Here is a 22,458-nt window from a genome sequence, read left to right as displayed (position 1 = left end):
TTTGATTCAGTGGGGTGAACAAAACGATTGCATAAAAATGTGAGGCAACTAAAGCATTTTATTAACACAATCCCTTCATTTCAGGGGCTCAAAAGTAATTGGGCAAATTAAATAACTGGAAATAAAATGTTCATTTCTAATACTTGGTTGAAAACCCTTTGCTGGCAATGACAGCCTGAAGTCTTGAACTCCTGGACATCACCAGATGTTGAGTTTCCTCCTTTTTAATGCTCTGCCAGGCCTTTACTGCAGCGGCTTTCAGTTGCTGTTTGTTTGTGGGCCTTTCTGTCTGAAGTTTAGTCTTCAACAAGTGAAATGCCTGCTCAGTTGGGTTAAGATCAGGTGACTGACTTGGCCATTCAAGAATTTTCCACTTCTTTGCTTTAATAAACTCCTGAGTTGCTTTGGCTGTATGTTTTGGGTCATTGTCCATCTGTATCATGAAACGCCGCCCAATCAATTTGACTGCTGTATTTAGCTGGATTTGAGCAGACAGTATGTCTCTGAACACCTCAGAATTCCTTCGGCTGCTTCTGTCCTGTGTCACATCATCAATAAACACTAGTGTCCCAGTGCCACTGGCAGCCATGCACGCCCAAGCCATCACACTCCCTCCACCGTGTTTTACAGATGATGTGGTATGCTTTGGATAATGAGCTGTTCCACGCCTTCTCCATACTTTTTTCTTGCCATCATTCTGGTAGAGGTTGATCTTGGTTTCATCTGTCCAAAGAATGTTTTTTCAGAACTGTGCTGGCTTTTTTAGATGTTCTTTAGCAAAGTCCAATCTAGCCTTTCTATTCTTGAGGCTTATGAGTGGCTTGCACCTTGCATTGCACCCTCTGTATTTACTTTCATGCAGCCTTCTCTTTATGGTAGACTTGGATATCGATACGCCGACCCCCTGGAGAGTGTTGTTCACTTGGTTGGCTGTTGTGAAGGGGTTTCTCTTCACCATGGAAATGATTCTGTGATCATCCACCACTGTTGTCTTCCATGGACGTCCAGGTCTTTTTGCGTTGCTGAGTTCACCAGTGCTTGCTTTCTTTCTCAGGATGTACCAAACTGTAGATTTTGCCACTCGTAATATTGGAGCAATTTCTCCGATGGGTTTTTTCTGTTTTCGCAGCTTAAGGATGGCTTCTTTCACCTGCATGGAGAGCTCCTTTGACCGCATGTTGTCTGTTCATAGCAAAATCTTCCACATGCAAGCACCACACCTCAAATCAACTCCAGGCCTTTTATCTGCTTAATTGATAATGACGTAACGACGGACTTGACCACACCTGCCCATGAAATAGCCTTTGAGTCAATTGTCCAATTACTTTTGAGCCCCTGAAATGAAGGGATTGTGTTCAAAAAATGCTTTAGTTGCCTCTCATTTTCATGCAATCGTTTTGTTCACCCCACTGAATTAAAGCTGAAAGTCTGCACTTCAACTGCATCTGAGTTGTTTCATTTAAAATTCATTGTGGTAATGTACAGAACCAAAATTAGAAAAAACTTGTCTCTGTCCAAATATTTATGGACCTAACTGTAAATAGCATTAGAAGTGGTGACGGAGGGTTGGAAAAAGATGGTAAAAATAGGATGGAGGGGCATTGAAAAATAGCCCAAAAATACTACCTTGTTTTTAAAAAAGTAGCCCAAAAAAACACAACCCACGAAAACCCATTTTTTTGATGATCAAAAATAGCCGAATTGGTTGAGAAAATCGCAGACCTGACAACACCGTCAGGGTGAAGTATGTGTACGTGAGTAAACACTGATGAGCAAGAGAGAGAAAGAGTGACTCCGCTGATTTTCTTTCCTCCGGTAGTTAAGGAAAGCTGTTAATTGCCACTTTGAGATGGAGCCTGTTGCTGCCCAATCTGTGCTCTCTGCCTGATGCGTGGGACACTGCCCGATCCACGCTTCTCGATTTCAATAGACTAGCTGTGAACCTCCAGAGTTCCATTCTTTTGAGGAGGTTGTCGCTTTATATTATATGTCAGAGATAACGCCTGGTTACATTATGGCTAAGATTACGGTTGGGGGAGGGTTATCTGACTCGAGTCGAGTAAACCAAATAACAAAAACCTGCAATCCGATTGGCCGTCCAACGAGCGGCTACCAAATCGGGAAGCTGCAGAGGTCTGCAGCTGGACCCAGCTCTTTATTTTACGACATGAGTCCCCATCTGATTTGCATTGTGCATGTGCTCTCTGCTCATTAAAAATGAGTTTTTACGACACTGCCCAATTTGTAAACCACAAGACCACTTGGCCAGCCCCCTCTAGGCATTCTACCTCACATAAATTAACTCAATCAGTCCTCATGGTTTTCAGGGTTCACATGGAAGAATTTGATGATGATGGTCATGTGGACCGCTGGCCTTCAATCCATCAATATAAGGACATCACGGTGCTTTCATCGGGTGGTGATGACGCAGATCGCTACCACAGAAAACCGGAAAAAGAACAGCAGAGAGTGAGAGGGTTAGGTAAGTATGATCAAAGCAGAGCCCTCCGTTAGAGATATTTCATAGAGATAGAATGGGTTTGTACCATCACACAACAGGGGTTTGTTGGTACATTAAAAATGACTTTTTACGACACTGCCCAATTTGCACTGCGCAAGTGAAACGTTTTATGATACGCGTCACTCGTCAGATTTGCATCGCACTTGTGAATCGTTTTCGCATTGCCGTTTATCTTCGTCTACAATTGGTCTCGTCGCTTCTTACTGGAAAAGATGACAAACTTTGAATTTTAGAATGTCTTTAAAAAATTTTTTTCACCTGACAGTCTGTGACTGAAAATTTGCTGGAAAAATCGCGTTACAGGAAGAGCTTACGATTGTAGGATTTAAACTTTAGTTTGATAAGAAAGACAAAGGTGTCCTGCCAGTATGAGGCCATAACCAGTCCCGGCAGGAACGCTGGTAAAACACACATGTAGCTAAGTGTTTTAGAGTTTTGTTGCATGTATAAAGTTCATTTATAATGATCATTCTCTGTTCTGTCAGTCGTAGTGGCCAGACTGGGCAGTGTCACACCCGGGTGGGTATCCATTTGGAATCCATTGTACATGAAAAAACTCACTTTGGTCTACTTTGTGTGACACTGCTAATTAGGGAAACAAGAAACAATGAAGGGGTCTGAGTCTTAAATTGCAAGTCAACTAAAATTAAGGCAAAAAAAAAAAAAACCCAATGAAGTAGTAACACAAACTTATCACTTCTTAAGAAGAGGGTTCGAATGAAAACTTTCAGCCACAGTAACCTTCCAGGACTGGCGTTGCAGATCCCTGTTCTGAGGAATTCTGTCAGCAGAATCAAATGGTTCCATGACCCGGATTTGCTCTGGGGGCTGGTGAGGCTGAGTGACAAATTGGAGGAAGGAGAATTGAGGTGGGGGGTCTCACAGATGTGACCAAAAGGGCCCCATGTTGATTGGGTGTGCATGTCATGTCATTCACTGGCTATCCCGCTAGAAAATGGGTCAGCACATGTTGGGCATGTCAGAGCGCATAGCAGAGCAAGAAGGTATGTACTCACTTTACTTCAGCTTGGATTGGACTCATAATTATTTGCTTCAGATGGGCAAAGCTGTAATGCCAAAGGGCATGAAGAAGAGAAAATGTGACGAGGCAGTGAGGTGGCTTGCACGATGAAGAAAGCGACCTCACAAATAACATAGTTTTTGTTTGTGCCCCCCGCACCATTTTCTATCAGCTAGTGACGGACATGATGGTGTCAGTGGCCATTCGCAATTTACCAGTGCTGACTCTGCCAACGTAGCCCCCTCCTTCAGGCTTAGCACTCAAAAAAGCAACCCCAACGATCCGCTCCTGATATTCTAACAGTTCTTATCGATCATATGCGAAATCTCCGGAATTTGTTTTGGTGTGCAATAAGATGGAGGCCTTGGGGTTTGGGGGGCTTGAACCCCCCGGCCCAAGTTCAAAGGCCTTCCTTCTCCACTGTTGCCACACAATACTGAATCCTTCATGGTTGTATTTGAAAGAGAGAGCTTTGCACTTTTGAATGCCACATGTGGGAGAGTGAGGGGGGAACCGGGGGGCTTTGGGAATGGAATGTGACTCTCGGCTCTGTGCATTCAGAGAGCAACAAGATATTCCTGCATATCTATTGTGGAACGTTTTCCTGCAGTGACAAAAGAGAAATACGAGTTTGAATTGACTGATGGCTAATGCCACTTTTCACTCGGGCAAACACTCCTGTATCTCTTTGAACAGCAGCAGGACCACCGCATCACTGAGCAGCCTTTCTTCAACGCCATTAGCATCTCACACATGGCATATCATGACTGGAATATTTTAACAGGATAGACTGGAGACAGATGAAAAAAAGAAAGGAAGGCAGCCAGACATTACAGGTAGTTCATATTGGCCAAGATCAGAGCTAACGAAGAGAAAGCAGGGGTCCGGGGGAGAGTGCTGGCCCCTGATAAATCCAAGAACGGCGTCCTGTTTATTTGTTTTTCAGAAAAGGAAGCTCACCTACCTGGTCAAAATTGTCCAGAGCTGCGTGCAGGTTGGCCAGCATGCCAGTGGGGGGCTCATTGGTGATCTTAATGGAGTTTTCCAGGATGCCCTGTGGAATGGCATGCTCCTGGGGGGTGGGCGCAGGCTCTGCACTGATAAACACCCGGTAGTCGGGGTGGCTCCCTTCGCCATATCTCTCTAGCAGCTTCTCAAGCGTGCACAGCCACTTTTCCACTAAGTGAATATTCTAGAAAAGAAACAGAAAATGTAATTTCCTTGTTGCGAGTATGGCTCTGGTAATCAGCAGACATTCAGAATGTTCATATTTAGGGAAGGAGCACAGGACAAGAACTCATTTTCTCAGTCTGCAGTAGAAAAAAGGACCACTGTCTGTCATCAGGTGCGTAAGGGTGTACTCGCAGTTGGTACTCTTGTTCCATACCAGCCCCAAGTGCGATTGACACTGCCCCACTGGCCTGCACTCACACTGCGCTTTAACGTTCAGGGCCCGGGCACACGTTCGTCATTACCATGCGACTTTGTGTAAAGCCAAAACAAGATCTGAACACGGAGCGACAGCGTGCAGGTCAGAATTATTTTACTTACTTTGTGCTTTTTTACAGTTGTGTAGAGCAGGATAACGTACTACCCTCTTACAGATTTAGTGAGCGTGCAGCGCCGCGTGTTTGCTGTTAATCGTGCTGCATGTATGAGAAGATTTATATGGAGGTGTTTTGTCTTGGTGGAGTTCTATGAGGGACGTTCAAAAAGTTTCCACACTTTTTTATTGCAGAAGTTACAGTACGTTCCAGACCCATCAGCGATAGGTGAAAATCCGTGATATAGAAAGACCATATAAATAAACATTTTTTTATAGTTTAAGTCTTAAAATACCCCTCCCACACGCTTTAAACACATGTAAACTTATTAAAACACACTTTGTAAACACATATGATATGTGGATGTCGGGCTAAGGATATGAGTAACATCTATCTATTACAGTGGACCCTCGGTTCACGACCATAATTCGTTCCAAAACTCTGGTCATAAACCAATTTGGTCATGAACCGAAGCAATTTCCCCCATAGGATTGTATGTAAATGCAATTAATCCGTCCCAGACGGTACGAACTGTATGTAAATATATTTTTTTAAAGATTTTTAAGCACAAATATAGTTAATTACACCATAGAATGCACATCGTAATAGTAAACTAAATGTAAAAACATCGAATAACACTGAGAAAACCTTGAACAACAGAGAAAACTAACATTGCAAGAATTCGCACTATAGCCTTACGACCCGATCGCTGTATAAACACTTTTTTTTATGAGTTTTAAAAAAGGAACATTTGAATAAATCTGAACTTTATTTAAAAACCAACCACAAGCAACCAAGAAAGTAACATTGCAGGAGTTCACGCTCATAGCATTACAACCTGATCGCAGGGAAAAAAAATGAACATTTGAAAAATCTGTAACTTAATAAACAACCAAGAAAAGTAACATTGCAACAATTCACACCACGAACCGAAAAATGAACATTTGAAAAATCCGTAATACAAAAAATAACCATAAACCACCAAGAAAACTAACCTTGCATGAGTCAGATCTGGCATGAAGTGAGGAGGACCTGGGTGGAGAGGAGGTTACAGTGCTTAGAAGCCATGGTTAACTGCAAAAGCACACGAAATACTGTAGAGCACAAAGAGTTCACAGGTAAAGCACACACGTCTGACTGACAACAATGAACAGGGAGAGGCTGAATACGTGCTTAAATACAGTAATCGGCGCATACGAACCGGAAGGGAAATGAAATAGAGCATAAAGAGTTGACAGTGAAAGCACGCATGCACGTGCAAGCACGCATGTCTGACTGAGAACAATGCAACACGTGTGGAAATCATCGGCAAGCACAAACCGAAAGGGAAACTGGCTTGTTCGTATACCGAGTGTGAGGTCGTGAACCGAGGCAAAAGTTTGGCAAACTGGTACCAAGATGTTCGTGAACCGAGGTTCCACTGTATAAAAAAAATCTTGGCAGGGAGACGAGGCTTGATCTTCTCAGAAGACAATTTGACATCCTGCGAGAGACATGTTAACGTCAGGCAAGACAAGGCAGTGAGCCAGAAGGACAGCTGCTGTACAGGCTTTTAAATGGACAGGCATCTTGACAGAAGCAGCACAAAGCCAGTAGCTGATCCGTCCACTTCTCCTTAGCGTGTGTTCAGCTCTTCACAACGCGAGCAGGAGAGATACGAAGTGGCAGGAGCGTATTGCACCTCCCTGGGGGTTGAGCGAAGTGATCAAGACCAGATCATCTCGGAGAGACACTGTGACGACACGCAAGACTAGACATTACAACCTTAGGAAGCAAAACCTGTGAGACGGTGACTTTTGCACATCACGCCCTACTTACAAACAATTTAAAACAAGTTCACTGACATCTAACCTCGCAGTTGTAGGAATGCTTTTGGCAAACAAACTCCAGGTGCTCCCAGCTCTTAAAACAACGACAAGTAGAACACGCAGCAAGCAAGCATGCGTCAGCCCTCACACCCCCACTCCTCCTTCTTCTTCTTCTTCAGAACGCTAGCAGCAGAGACATGAAGTGGCATAAGGACAGCTGCTGTACAGGCTTTTAAGTGATTGACACAAAGCGCAACAAGCACAACACACAGCTGGCCAGCAGCAGCAAGACACCAGCTGAACCGATCGCATCTCTTTAGCGTGCGTTCAGAACCCCCTTTCATAACGTGAGCAGCATTATAAGACCCACGAGAAAAAGATGTAATCACACCCGGGGCAGGACAAATATCGTTTTTACAAACGTTTTCAAGTAAAAATGAAAATAATGCAAACATAACAATTCCCATGAAAATAACAAAATAACAATCTCTTTAAATTGTTTATCCGGTAAACCAAACCCGGGGGTGAGCGAGCGAAGCGAGCAAGTGGAGGAGCCCCCTAGTAATAATAATATTAATAAATCCGCGATGTAGTGGGGGCAAGATAGCTGAACCGCGATATAGCAGGGGGATCACTGTATTGTACAAATGACATCACTTTTCTACGTAGTCACCTTCCTTGGTGATGCAATTTTCCCAACTTTTTAATGCCATCAGCAAAAAATTCTTCTGTTTTCGTGAATCAGTTCCATTATTCTTTCTTCATTCCTTGTGGTCGTGGCTGTGCATCTGTCACACTAGTATGGCCATTTTCAAACATTTCAATCCACTCGTAGACGACCGACTCTACGAGAGAGAGAACTTTATACCTATATTGAGCACACATGTGGAGATGAATTTAGCACACCTTCTGCCCACAAAAAGTGTGTATGATAGAACGCTGTTCCTCTTTGGTGAAATTTATAAGTTTGGCAGCCATGTTCACCACAGGGCGACAACTCTTACACTAAACTGCTAGGGCAGCCAGCTTGCCAGACAGAACTAGTCACATGACACTCTCAGACACGACCGATCACTACTCCTCCCGCCTTCACCGTTTCCATCAAAAATATAAAAGTGCGGAAACTTTTTGAACATCCCTCGTATATTTCTCTACTTTTCCCTTTTGTATTACTAATATGTAGCTTTTGTCAGAAGGCCTCCAATCCCATAGACTTAGCACTGTTTCTAACGTATTGTACTTAATAACTTCTCTCTACCTTCCCTTCTACCTGTATAACCTCAGGCAATTACACAGAGTACAAGACAAGCAGGAGTTAAGTTACAACTTTAAATAATGTATTATTGATGATATTTGTAAAATAATAAGAATAGGCAAAGTACATTTGAATATTGGCAACAATACAACCTGATAAATGCTGATGTGTAGTTTCAGGCGGCACACAGACTTGCTAGTTACTTTAAATGTCTCTAGTTAAGTCACCGTTTTTGGTCAGCTTTCTTCAGAACAGGCCGTATGCCTGTCTCAATATGGCTGTCAAGTTGTGCTTCTCAGTGTGGTCTTCATGATGGTGTGAGAGAGAGAGAGGGGTAAAGCAACCGAATTTATACATTCTTTGTCTAAATCCTTACACCAATAGGGCATCGTGTAACAGAATGGTCTCTGATTCAAACCAATCCCAAACCAATGGGGGCACACAATACCTTTCACATCAGCCCCCAAAACCATTTGTTGAGCTGATGCTTGCCAACTACAGTAGATAGTCCGGCTTTCCTGTGGGGGTTGATTGAGAGAGTCCTGCAGAGAATCAATCACTTGCCAAAGTGGTTTTAGGCCCTTCACTGGGACCCTGTCATAAAATGACAAAGACTCAGACCTAACAGCTGGTGGGGGTTCTTAAACATCAAACCATTGCCGTTCTTATCAATGATATATACAGTACCTAACATTACATTGCTTTGTCTAAGTTACAAATGAAGACATACAAAATATGTCTCAATTTATACACAAAATTTCACACCACAACAGGAGGCAAATGATGTTAAGGGAGGAATTTGCAGCTTTTTTTGCCAATTACAATTCACATTCATCTCTAAATTGAGAATGAAAGCCTGTTAAAACTCAAATGGTATCGAATGAATTTCTGAAGATCAATATCTCTGAAAAGGGAGTGGAAGGTAGCAATGCACAGAATTCACTCGTGCTCCATATGCGCAAAGCATACAATTATTCAACTCAAAATTATATATCGAGCGTGTCTGTCTCGTTTAAAATTGTCTAAAATGTTTCCAGGGCAAGATCCAACCTGTGAACGTTGAAATCGAGCTCCTGCCTCACTGGGCCACATGTTTTGGGCCTGCACCAAATTAACTTCATTCTGGACCAAAAATCTTTAAATGCCTTTCAGACGGCCTGGGTGTCACAATCCCTCATAATCTGCTAACAGCAGAGGGGCTTAAAGTGGAGAAGGACAAACAAACTGTAATGGCCTTTACTTCACTATTGGCACGTAGACTTATTTTGCTCAGCTGGAAGAATCCTAACTCTCCTCTTTTAAGTCAGTGAGTAACTGATGTTATATACTATTTGAAACTGGAAAAAATCAAATTCTCACATAGAGGATCTGTGCAAAGTTTTTTCAAAACCTGGCAGGATCAAAATTTGTGAATTTGTGATTTGTGAATTTCCCCTTGGGATTAATAAAGTATCTATCTATCTATCTATCTATCTATCTATCTATCTATCTATCTATCTATCTATCTATCTATCTATCTATCTATCTATCTATCTATCTATCTATCTATCTATCTATCTATCTATCTATGATCTGAAAAATAACATTTTAGAATAAGCATTTAAATTGAGGAAACGGGTTCTCTCCTCTCTTTTACTTCATTTATCGTTATTCATTTGTTAATTTATCTATTTACTTATTTTTACTAGCTTAAAGTTTTACTCTGCTGGCCTAGCTGTCTTTCTCATGTGTGGGAGTTGATTTGTTTCAAACCTATTTTTGTAATACTGATTTATTTGTATGGAATTGTGGGGAACAGCCCAGACACAGACAGGCAGACATCGTTTTAATGCACCACACACGTTTATTTATAATATTTTACAATAAAGTGAACACGCACACCCCAGTGCCGCAGCACCAATCACCCCAAAGTCCAGGCCTCACAATGCCTCTCTCTCTCTCTCTCTCTCTCTCTTCAGGTCCGCCTCCACTCCTCTCCTTTGAGCTCCGTCCTCTTCCACCCAACTCCAGCCATTGAATGGAGGGAGGTGGTCCCTTTTATCCCCACCCGGATGTGCTCCAGGTGCCTCCCAATGAGTGCCTGCTGGCACTCCCCGGTGTGGCGGAAGTGCCGGCTGTGCACCTGGAAGCACACCGGGTGTCCCTGGTCTTCTTCCCCCAGCACTTCCAGGTGTGGCGGAAGTGCTGAGGGCCAGGGCTCCTTAGGCATCTGGGGGCCCCCTGACAGTGACCACGGGCCCCTATAGGGTTGAGCTTCCAAGCTCTGTTCCCAAGGTCCCCAAAGCCACCAGGGCGGTCACCCCCTCATGGTTTGGAGGAGGCGTAAGCCCTCCTCCGGTCCTTCTGGGCATCCTGGTTGGGTACCACCTCCAGCCGCTTGCCACAGGAATGTTATTTGATTTTAATAAAATCAATAAAATCAAAAAAAAAAAAAAAAGAAGTACATCCATTCTATGAAGCACAAGTGAAGATAAACATATTCTCAAGTAAACTAAAAAATGTTTGCTTCCAGTTAACCTATAAAATGCTCTATTAAATATATAGAATAGTTTCACATAGCAGAACATGGAAATATCTGTAATGTTTGTTTTGTTTTGCTCAGTTTAGCAGCATAAACACTCTCTTTTTGGAATGGTGTTAGCTTGATTTGATATCTATAGTCTCTTCTACTCTAGCACTTCACTGTTAGATAGATAGATAGATAGATAGATAGATAGATAGATAGATAGATAGATAGATAGATAGATAGATAGATAGATAGATAGATAGATAGATAGATAGATAGATAGATAGATAGATAGATAGATAGATAGATAGATAGATATGTGAAAGGCACTATATGATAGATAGATAGATAGATAGATAGATAGATAGATAGATAGATAGATAGATAGATAGATAGATAGATAGATAGATAGATAGATAGATAGATAGATAGATAGATATGTGAAAGGCACTATATGATAGATAGATAGATAGATAGATAGATAGATAGATAGATAGATAGATAGATAGATAGATAGATAGATAGATAGATAGATAGATAGATAGATAGATATGTGAAAGGCACTATATGATAGATAGATAGATAGATAGATAGATAGATAGATAGATAGATAGATAGATAGATAGATAGATATGTGAAAGGCACTATAAGATAGATAGATAGATAGATAGATAGATAGATAGATAGATAGATAGATAGATAGATAGATAGATAGATAGATAGATAGATAGATAGATAGCAAATCTCTTTCTTGAGGACACCGCTGGGGGGCAGTGGGTGGTCTCGTGGCCTCAGAACCCCTGCAGATTTTTTTTTCAGTCCTCTAGAGTTTTTTTTGTTTTTTCTGTCATCCTGGCCATCGGACCTTACTTTGTTCTTTGTTACTTAGTATTGCCTATCTTATTTTTATATTTTGTTTTGTAAAGCACTTTGAGGTAAATAATTTGTATTAAAGTGTGCTATATAAATACATGCTGTTGTTGAATGAAATGACAATTGCACTAAGTGACTTGACACATCATTGACGTCATGTCTGTTTTCCGTGCTTGGGCACGTTTGGTGATCACAGTGTTCCTGAATCCTACTGAACCGTGCTCGGGCCCAACTCTTCCAAGAGGGCAAGGGGCACGGTACAGATGGCCTGGTACGGAGCATTCACACTAGTCAAATGATTTGGACTTTTGGGGGTTACTTGTGGACAACTGTGATTGGGCACGGAACAAATTGCTAGTGTGAGTACACCCAAAGATTCTCTTCTTTTTGTTGAATGTTGCCCCTTTATATCAAGTCAACCCCTTTTTTTCATACATATTTGAAGGAGTGAAGTGAAGGAAAGGAAGGGAATCTTACAAAGCTTAAACAGAAAACAAACTCTCTCAGAATGGCATGACAGATGTCTGGAATGGACTGGGTTTAATTACAGAACTTGAGCAAATCCAGGGCTCAGGTGCTAGAAGTCAAGTCAAGTCAAGTCAACTTTATTTACAAAGCACTTTACATACAACAGCCGCTGACCAAAGTGCTGAACATAGGCTAAAAGAAATTTTAAACAAAAACAAAATAATAAATAAGTAAATAAAACACAATAAATGAAACTAATTAAAACATAGTAAACACAACTAAACAGAGTTAAAACAGAGTAAAATCAACTGCTCACACAGGATCAAATGCCAAACCAAAAAGGTAAGTCTTAAGAACAGACTTAATAATGGGCAGTGAGGAGGCCTGTCTAATGTGGATCGGCGGTGAATTCTAGAGCCTTGGAGCCACAACGGAAAAAGCCCTATCCCCCTGAGCTTTCGCTGAGTCCTAGGCACATCCAGAAGGTAGATGTAGACGAAGCTAATACCCTGAACCAATTTTTTAATAGATTTTTCCCTCCCACTGGCACCTTCTTCCAATGACCAGTCTCCCCACAACAACTCCTACCACGTCAACTGGAATGGCCAGTGACAAGTCCACCTCTGACCATCAGAGTGGACTGTCCATAACTGAAGGCCAATTAAGGTGACAACTGAAGAAGCTACACACAGGAAAACCTGCGGAACCAGATGGTATCAGTCCTCGAGTTCTTAAGGCCTGTGCCGACCAACTTTGTGGTGTCCTCTGTCACTTTCTCAGTCTGACCCTAAGGCTTCATAAAGTGCCTCTGCTGTGGAAAACATCCTGCATTGTTCCTGTTCCAAAGAAGGCAGGTGTTTCTTCACCTAATGGCTATAAACCAGAGGTGTGTACATCTCACATCAAGAAGACATGGGAGAGACTGGGCCTGGACTATATGAGTCCTCTTATGGTAGACTACCTGGACCCACTGCACTTTGCCTATCAGACAAAGATCGGAGTGGAGGATATAATTATCTGTCTGTTCCACATGGCTTATTATCACAAAGCTGGCAGCGCTGTAAGGATGAGGTTCTTTATCTTGATTTTCAGAAAGCATTTCATAAAGTGCCACATGAGAGGTTGGGCATCAAACTAAAAGAAGTGGCAGCTCAGGGTGTGGAGTGTAGATGGGGGCAGAATTGGCTCAGACACAGGAAGGAGAGGGTGATGATGTGAGGAACCTCATTAGAACTGGCCGATGTTAAGAGTGGTGACCAGCAGGGGGCAGTGCTGGGGCCGCTACTATTTTTAATAAATATATAAATTATTTAGGTAGGAATATAAGTAACAAGCTGGTTAAGTTTGCAAATGATGACAAAATAGGTGGATTGGCAGATAATTTGGAATCCATTAAATCATTACAAAAGAACTTGGACAGCAGACAGGCTTGGGCCGATTTGTGGATGATGAAATGTAATGTCAGTAAATGTAAAGAATTACATGTAGGAGGTAAAAATGTGAGGTTGGAATACACAATGGGCGGCCGGAAAATCAAGAGTACACCTCATTAGAAGGATTTAGGAGTCATAGGAGTCATTCGACGCTATCAACTTCCAGACAATGTTCATAAGCCATTAAGAAGGCTAACAGAATGTCAGGTTATATAGCGCCTTGATGTGTGGAGTACAAATCACAGGAGGTTCTGCTCAAGCTTTATAACACACTGGTGAGGCCTCATCTGGAGTCCTGTGTGCAGTTTGGGTCTCCAGGCTACAAAAAGGACAAAGCAGCACTAGAAAAGGTCCAGAGAAGAGCGACAAAGCTGATTCAGGGCTACAGGGGATGAGTTATGAGGAAAGATTAAAAGAGCTGAGCCTTTAGAGTTTAAGCAAAAGAAGATGAAGAGGAGACCTGACTGAAGTGTTTAAAATTAGGAAGGGAATTAGTCCAGTGGATCAAGAAGGTGACTTTAAAATGAGTTCATCAAGAACACGGGGACACAGTTGGAAACTTGTTAAGGGGAAATTTCACACAAACATTAGGAAGTTTTTCTTCACACAGAGAACCACAGACACTTGGAATAAGAGACCAAATAGTGAGGTAGACAGTAGGACTTTAGGGACTTTCAAAACTCGACGATGTTTTTTTAGAAGAATTAAGTGGATAGGACTGGCAAGCTTTGTTAGGCCGAATGGCCTGCTCTTGTCCAGATTGTTCTAATGCTCTAATGTGTACCCTCCTACTCATTTTACTTTTCTGTCACATTTCTAGCTAAGGCCTTCAGCTCCCTTGAGGGTGTACAGTCTACCTAGCAAGTTAAGTGACAAACGTTATCTCGTTAAAGCCAGGTAGCAACGGAGGAGAGGAGAACAAAACTCCAAAGTAAGTTGGAGCAAATATTTGTCTGGGGTCCGCTGTCCTTGTTGAAACCCCTATGGCACATGGTGCTGTAATACCCGCTGGTAAAAAGGACGTTCAGCTGGCACTCTTACCTGAAGTATGACCCAGTGGCCCAATCTTGATGCCTTTTCCATGGCAACCTCGGCTACTGCCTCCTGACCTTGACCCAGGGACACATTATGAAGCTTTCCGAAGTCGATGGTGAAGCCCAGTTTTTTACCTAATTAGAAACATAAAGAACACACTTGAAAATGTCACACTTTACAAAGAGGCAGTGCTCGCTAAAAATCCCTCATCACACCATGCCCATCAATGATGTCCACCTCCTTTAGTCTTATCACTGATTTTCATAATAATTTTGTAATATTTCCACACATTTAGAATTTAATAAATAATTCCCTTTTTTCCTTCCATTCTTAAATTGCTCTGGAGATGTACGACTTTTCCTCTCCACCACCTTCATTAATAAAGAAGCAGGTTGTGTAACTCATTTGCTTTCTACTTATATGGTCCCCTGCTGATACGTGTCATGTGACCACGAGCGGCACTTTTGATGACAAATGCAGAGGCTCCTCCATAAATTTGGCAGCTCTGCAATGTAGCTTCATCCCTCTGGGTATATCTTTTATCTAAAACCTTTCAAGAGTAGTTTGTTTGTAGCACTGTCACATAAATAAAATATTATTATCATATTCTCCTTATGTGCGTTGTATTGTACCTTTGTTGTTTTTTTTTTCTGTGTGTTGTTCTTTGCTGCCGGGGCTTCCACACAGTTCAGGTGGGGGAGCTTTTCGCAGTTTAGGAGCGATGCGGTGGTTGATGGCATTGCCCTTCTTAGGCGGGATCTGCGGAGGCCCGTTAGAAACTGCTCCGGTTGGCAGCCAATGGAGGGTCGGACCACCAAAATGAAACCAACATGGAGGAAGTAATCAGGAGGAATGGCTGATCTGTGTGGCAGTTTCATCTAAGCTGAAGAAAGGAGTGATGGACGCTGTCAATGCCGAGGGAGAAGGCAGAAACGACGCACCTTCTGACGCTTGGACAAGTCTAATGAGGTGGCCACCTGCAGAACTTTTTTTAAGAGACTGTCTATATGCCTGCTTTTCCAATTTCAGAGGGTGAGATTTAAAACTTTTTTTCACTTTCAGGATAGCGCCATCTTCAGTTTTCCTCCGGTCCTTTCAAATCTACATCTCATCTTCTGGGGCCTCATGTATGTCTGTCTCTAGTATTCTGTTTAGATTTATGTATTGTGGACTATGCCGGCCGTTCATCCCGGCCAATACCCCCACGCCGCTAGATGGAGCCCTTCCGGCAGCATGGAGATGCCCCGAATTCCAGCAGGGCATCATGGATAATGGAGTTTTCCTTCACAGCCCTGCTGGATACCATGGGGGCCGCAAGGGGACGCTGCAGGGAGGCTCAGAGACTTGTATTTGCCCTATAACCTGGAAGTTCGTCCTGGTCACAGGGACAGAGGAAATGACGTACTTCCGGGAAGAAAAGAAGAGCTTTTGATCTGACCCGGAAGTGCTAGGAAGTCACATGGACTGAGGGTTCAGCAGCACTTCCGGGTCAAGGACTATAAAGGACTCTGGGAAATCCCAGACAAACGAGCTGAGTTGGGAGGCAGGGTGACTAAGCGTCTGGGAGTGGAGGATTAATTATTGTATTCTGTTTATTATTGGAGTATTGTGGAGTGGAGGGTGCTTTGTGCACATTTGTTATAATAAAGTCAATATTTTGGACTTTTATCTGGTGTCTGGCGTATTGTCCGAGGGTTCAAGGGGACGAGAGCGCCCCCAATCTGTCACAGTATAAATATGTGCCTTTCCTAATCAGGACGTCTTTTGTTCCTTCAGGTCTTATTGAGAGTATTATGTATATTTTATGTGTATTTGGGGGGTATGGTATGGGCCATTCTTTATAGTTAAAAGTGGGGATTTGGTGTGTTTTAGAGGCGGTTGTTTATGTATATGGGGGCAGGATATTCCCTAAGGGACAGCTAAAAGTGACTTTATTTAATTGATGCTTTTGTGTGAACCAAATGTGTGTAATTGCTCCGTTTTAAATATATCTCTATATTGTCACAAACGTGCACATGGGAAGCAGCTAAAGGGCTCGAATGAGGGCAATTTCACGCCAGACCAGAGGGTGGCGGAGTGCACTAACTCTTTCTATGTTTCCTCTGTAGACCAGTTACGGGAAATTCTGCCTGGCCCCCAAGACACCACTTCCTGTTCCAGGCCCGATGACATCACTTCCTTTTCTGGGCCCGATGACGTCACCTCCAGTTCTGGACCGGATAACCTCATTTCCAGTTCCGACTCTGGTGGCTTCACCTCATCTGCACCAACCATAAAAAACCCCATTTTGTATCTGCAAATCAGTTCTGTCTTCAACTCAGTGTCTACAATCTCACAATTCTTTTCTATTTTGAACCAACTTACATTATATGGGGTGGTTACTCCAAACCTTTTTTTGGCATTAATCTGTTCTTTTGACAATAAGTCATTTTTTTCTTTTATGTTGTTCTGTACTTTTTTTTTGTTTTCTGTCTTTGCTTTACAACAAGCTTTGGGAGGAGAAGTTGGTGAACAACCAGATCTACTGAGCTAACAAGAACTTAATGAGTTAATCATTAATGTAGCATTTCTTTCTTTGAGTTTAGGGAAAATCATTACAAGTTTATCTGTCAAGTAGGCCTAATGCAGATTTCATTTCAGTCTTCGACTTCCTACTGTTCCTGACTTCTCTTTCGATTTATCCTCATGCTTTGCTTGCTGATTATTTTCAATCCTTTCAGTTCTGACCTTCTCCCTGTCCCTCATCACATCCCTGACATGACATCTCCTGGCCTTTCTGGCTCCTCACAATAATTTCTGGAGATGCTGTCTCTACACAGTTGAGGTTTGAAGAGAGAAAACTTGAAGTAAGCATGAACATGTTAGACAGACACAAAGAACCGAGGGAACATGTCAACTCAGAACTCATGATGGGCTAAAATGGGAATCATCACTGTCAGGTAGAATGAGAAGCACTGAAACGATCAAACCAAAACTGATTCTATCAATGAACTTTGCATCACTGGGACTGCCTTCAAATGGTTTGAGTCCTACTTTTGGGGCAGATCCTGGTGGGGAGATATTTTTAAAGGGTATACCAGGCAAGCAGTGGGGTGCTCCAAGGATTGATGCTGAGCCCTCTCCTCTTGTCTCCTCTCTACTCGTCTAGTGTCCTTTCCTCTCCTCTCCTCTCATCTCCTCTCCTCTCCATATACCTCCTCACCAGGTCCTTTCATCCAATCCCATGGTTATTCCTATCAATTTTATGCTGATGATACACAGCTATACCTGGTCTTCCCTTCAGAAGACAACATGCACATCTCCCGCATGACTCAATGACATTTCAACGTGGATGAAGGAGCATCAGCTTCAGCTCAACCTGACAAAGACGGACCTTCTTGTTTGTAATATGAATGTAAGTTTAATGTCACTGTGCTCTGTACAAAAATTATTTTATAAATCCACTCACATGTACAGGCCAGGCCAAAGTTAGCATACAGGGGCTGTCAGCATTTAGAAACTGCTAGTCTAGCATTTGGAGAGAGAAGGGGACAACTGCAAAAATAGGCATTGTACTATTCCTGTATGTCAGAGATGAAATTGAATCCTTTCCTTTCCTTGTTTGGAAACCAAGGAAAGGCCTGTAAGTGGAGGAACCAGTATAAAAGGCTTGGACAGCAGCCAAACACTTCGAAGCCGACGGACGGATGATATTGTCATCCGTCCTGAAAAGTCTTCCAGTGCAGCGACAAAAGATGGCAGACTGTATAGATCAAGATCCCACCTTGGTATTGTTTGCTATTATGGCTTCCCGTCTGTAATGCCGCGTAAATATAGAGGGTATGGGAGTGCAGCTGGATGATAAATTGGACTGGACTGCCAATACTGATGCTCTGTGCAAGAGAGAACAGAGCCGGCTATACTTTCTTAGAAGACCAGCGTCCTTCAACATCTGCAATAAGATGCTGCAGATGTTCTATCAGACGATTGTGGTAAGCGCCCTCTTCTACACGGTGGTGTGCTGGGGAGGCAGCATAAAGAAGAGGGACACCTCACGCCTGGACAAACTGGTGAGGAAGTCAGGCTCTATTGTAGGCATGGAGCTGGACAGTTTGACATCTGTGGCAGAGCGACAGGCGCTGAGCAGACTCCTGTCAATCATGGAGAATCCACTGCATCCACTGAACAGGATCATCTCCAGACAGAAGAGCAGCTTCAGCGACAGACTGCTGTCACCGTCCTGCTCCACTGACAGACTGAGGAGATCGTTCCTCCCCCACACTATGCGACTCTTCAATTCCACCCCTTGGTAAACGTTAACATTATACAAAGTTATTGTCTGTTTTTACCTGCATTTTTATTACTCTTTAATTTAATATTGTTTTTTGTATCAGTATGCTTCTGCTGGAGTAGTGAATTTCCCCTTAGGATTAATAAAATATCTATCTATCTATCTATCTATCTATCTATCTATCTATCTATCTATCTATCTATCTATCTATCTATCTATCTATCTATCTATCTATCTATCTATCTATCTATCTATCTATCTATCTATCTATCTATCTAAATCGTCAGTAAAGAAAGCTGTTATTTTCTATTATGAGTTGTTTACTGCCGTATCACTATGGGAGGGAGTGATATCACCTTTTAATATCATATCTATATAGTTTTCGGTTACTTAAAACTGTGGCAGCCGGCTGCGGTTCATGCCCGGCCGGGATGCCCAGGAGGACCGGAGTAGGGCTTGTGCCTCCTCCAGAACACGAGGGTTGCATCCGCCCTGGTTGCTTTGGGGATCACGGGTACAAAGCATGGAAGCTCTACCCTGTAGGGGCCCGTGGCCACCGCCAGGGGGCGCCCCAATGCCTTGGGAGCCCTGGACCTTAGCACTTCCACCACACCCAGAAGTGCTAGGGGGAAGAGGAGCAGGGACACCCAGAGTCCTTCTGGTTGCGCAGCCGGCACTTCCGCCACACAGGGGAGTGTCGACGGAAGAGTGTCGGGAAGCACCTGGAGTCCATCCGGGGTGTATAAAAGGGGCCGCCTCCCTCCAGTCAATGGCAAGAGTCGGGTGAAAGTAGGATGGAGCTCAGAGGAGAGGAGTGGAGGCGGACCAGAGACTGAAGGCATTGTGTTGTGTGGCCAAGGACTTAAGGAGTGATTGGTGCTGCGGCACTGGGTTTGTGCACTTAAACTATTGTAAATAATGTATAATAAACATGTGTGTGGTGAAATCATCTTGTCTACCTGTCTGTGTCCGGGCTGTTCCCCACAAAACGCCACAATTACAAAAGAACTTATTCCAACTAGGGAGCTATACCGCCCCCTAAAGGAACATTGTTATCCCAGATTGTTCATCTATGCAACACCCCATTTCTCTTCAGCTTGACTCATTATTTAACAACCATCACGCCAGCTGTCCTTCAGGGACCATGTTGCTACAGTCTTTCGGCACATTTGCTCTGTACAACATCCACAAGATCAGACCGTACATATCTGACAGAATATGCAGCACAACTGCTGATCCAGTTCTGAACTACTGCAACTCTCTGCTGGAGAAGCACCGACATGTGTCACCAGGACACTGCAGAAGTTTCAAAATGTGTTCAACCAGCTGAGTCAGGCACACGTCCCTCCTCTCTGCTGATTACTACACTCACTCCCTGCAGCGGCACATATCAAGTTCAAATCCTTGATGCTTGCTTACATAGTAGTCAGTGGGGCTGAAAGATGGAATCATTATAGACCCCACTGAAGTAGTAAGGTGTTGTACCGTGTTAGCCATTATGGATGCAATGAGAATTCAAGCAAAATAACCCCTTTTATTGGCTAACTGAACAGATTACAATATGCAAGCTTTTATAAAGAACTAAGGAACTGTACTGTTCCAATGGCTTCTTTTCATCTGTGTGTTTGTATAAAATGATGATATTGCAACGTACATTAGGAGTGAAAGGGACACTTTAAAGCAAGGTAAATATATCCTTTCATTCATTTCGTATTTCAAGTCTTAATATTTCTGCCATGGTCACCAAAGGGATATACGTACAAGTATGTGACACATAGCATCTGTTTGAACAAAGTCCGACCGCATATACTGTACGTCTGAAGTTCCTTAAGGTTATACAGTATTTGACTTGTCCATCACACACCTACCTGCACATAACACTTTATATTTCTATTCTGTTTTTATACTTTATGCTGCCTCTGTTACTTATTATCTATCTGCTACTTATTATGTTTATCTTTATATGTTGGTTTTGCCATTTGGTGTGGACAGCAAAGAAAGAATTTCATTGTACAGGGAAACGAGTTTCCTTACTGTGCACATGACTTGAACTTTGCAAACAATATGAATGCATTGTCGACAGGCGATCAAAACAGCGAAGAGCAAAACATGGGAACACGAACATCTCCAGACTCGAACAATTCAGAACATGAATGGGTTGTTTGATTTTTTTTTTTTTTTTTGCCCCCAACCTTGAACAACGATCAAACAGAGAACGCCGACATCCTGCTAAAATTTCTATGAATCAAGATGTGGCTGTGAGGAGCTGAGACATAGTCAAACAGGCCTACGTACGCCATATGTACCTATGACTCGACCTCAGTGTCGCCGCAAATCTCCTGTTTTTTTTTCCTGTTGAAAGTAATTACCAAGTGTCACAGGAGGCTGGGGGACAGACCCAACCGGGACGCCTGGAAGGACTGGGAGGTGGCTTATATGTCCCCCGGGCCACGAGGGGGCAACCGCCCTGGATCTTGTGGGAACCATGGGAGAGGAGTAAGGAGGATCAAGCACATTGGGGCCTGTGGCCACCGCCAGGGGGCGCCCCGAGCCCCAGAGAACTCGGGAAACATTCACTTCCATCACACCCGGGAAGATGGAGGAAGATCCTTCCAGGGACGCCCGGAGTGCTTCCGGGTGCAAGAGCAGCACTTCCGCCACACCAGGAAGTGCTGCCGGAAGAATGTCATCAGGCACCTGGAGCACGTCCGGGTGAGAATAAAAGGGGCCGCCTCCCTAGAATCAGGGAGCTAGAGTCGGGAGTGGGAGCAGGACGAGGCTCCCGTGGGGAGAGGAAAGGTGGCTCACGGACAGTGAGAGAAAGGCCCGTGTTAGGGGTGATGTGCTGTGCGGGACTGTGTTTATTGAACAATAAACGTGTGTGTTTTTATAAAGACGTGGCCTCTGTCTGGCGGTGTCCGGGCGTATCTCAAACAAGGCCCCTAAGAAAGTTAGCAGTGAGAGTAGCAAAGCGAAGAGGAAGCTTGTACATGTTACAATTGAGTTAACAAAAGGAAATAATAACGAAACATGAAAGTGGTTCACGTGTGAAGACTCTTGCGGAAGAGTGTGGGATGGCCAAGTTGATGATAAGAACATTTTTGAAAAATAAAGACGTAATTAAAGGTGCTGTTAAATTGTCATTTCTATTTGTTTTATGTGTTTCTCTCTTCTATGCATTGATTTCAATGGTTTTAAAATAATTTTTATCATTAGTTGTATATGTGGAGATCTGCTCTAGAGAGGAGAGGAATGAAGGTCAGTAGGATCACCAAGACAGAATACATGTGTGTGAATGAGAGGGAGGTCAGTGGATTGGTGAGGATGAAGGGAGTTGGCGAAGGTGGATGAGTTTAAATACTTGGGATCAACAGTACAGAGTAATGGGAATTGTGGAAGAGAAGTGAAAAAGAGTGCAGGCAGGGTGGAGTGGGTGGAGAAGAGTGTCAGGAGTGATTTGTGACAGACGGGTATCAGCAAGAGTGAAAGGGAAGGTCTACAGGACGGTAGTGAGACCAGCTATGTTATATGGGCTGGAGACGGTGGCACTGAGCAGAAATCAGGAGACAGAGCTGGAGGTGGCAGAGTTAAAGATGCTGAGATTTACATTGGGTGTGACGAGGATGGACAGGATTAGAAATGAGGACATTAGAGGGTCAGCTCAAGTTGGACAGTTGGGAGACAAAGTCAGAGAGGAGAGATTACGGGTATATTGGGAAAAGGA

At 43.2% G+C, this 22,458-nt stretch overlaps 1 protein-coding gene across 1 annotated transcript in view; it reads right to left on the bottom strand.

The window, feature by feature from the left end:
- dnah9l (dynein, axonemal, heavy polypeptide 9 like) overlaps positions 1–22,458 on the bottom strand; it is a 514,436-nt gene that overhangs the window by 84,513 nt on the left and 407,465 nt on the right. The window contains exons 61-63 of the mRNA XM_051930607.1: positions 14,465–14,598; positions 6,851–6,865; positions 4,507–4,734 (exon numbers count right to left, since the gene is read on the bottom strand). Coding sequence (XP_051786567.1) covers positions 4,507–4,734; positions 6,851–6,865; positions 14,465–14,598 — 377 coding nt within the window. The remainder of the gene's footprint in view (positions 1–4,506; positions 4,735–6,850; positions 6,866–14,464; positions 14,599–22,458) is intronic.

Source organism: Erpetoichthys calabaricus, chromosome 8, assembly GCF_900747795.2.
Source record: "Erpetoichthys calabaricus chromosome 8, fErpCal1.3, whole genome shotgun sequence".
NCBI lineage: Eukaryota > Metazoa > Chordata > Cladistia > Polypteriformes > Polypteridae > Erpetoichthys > Erpetoichthys calabaricus.
This window is presented reverse-complemented; position numbering and strand designations above follow the sequence as displayed.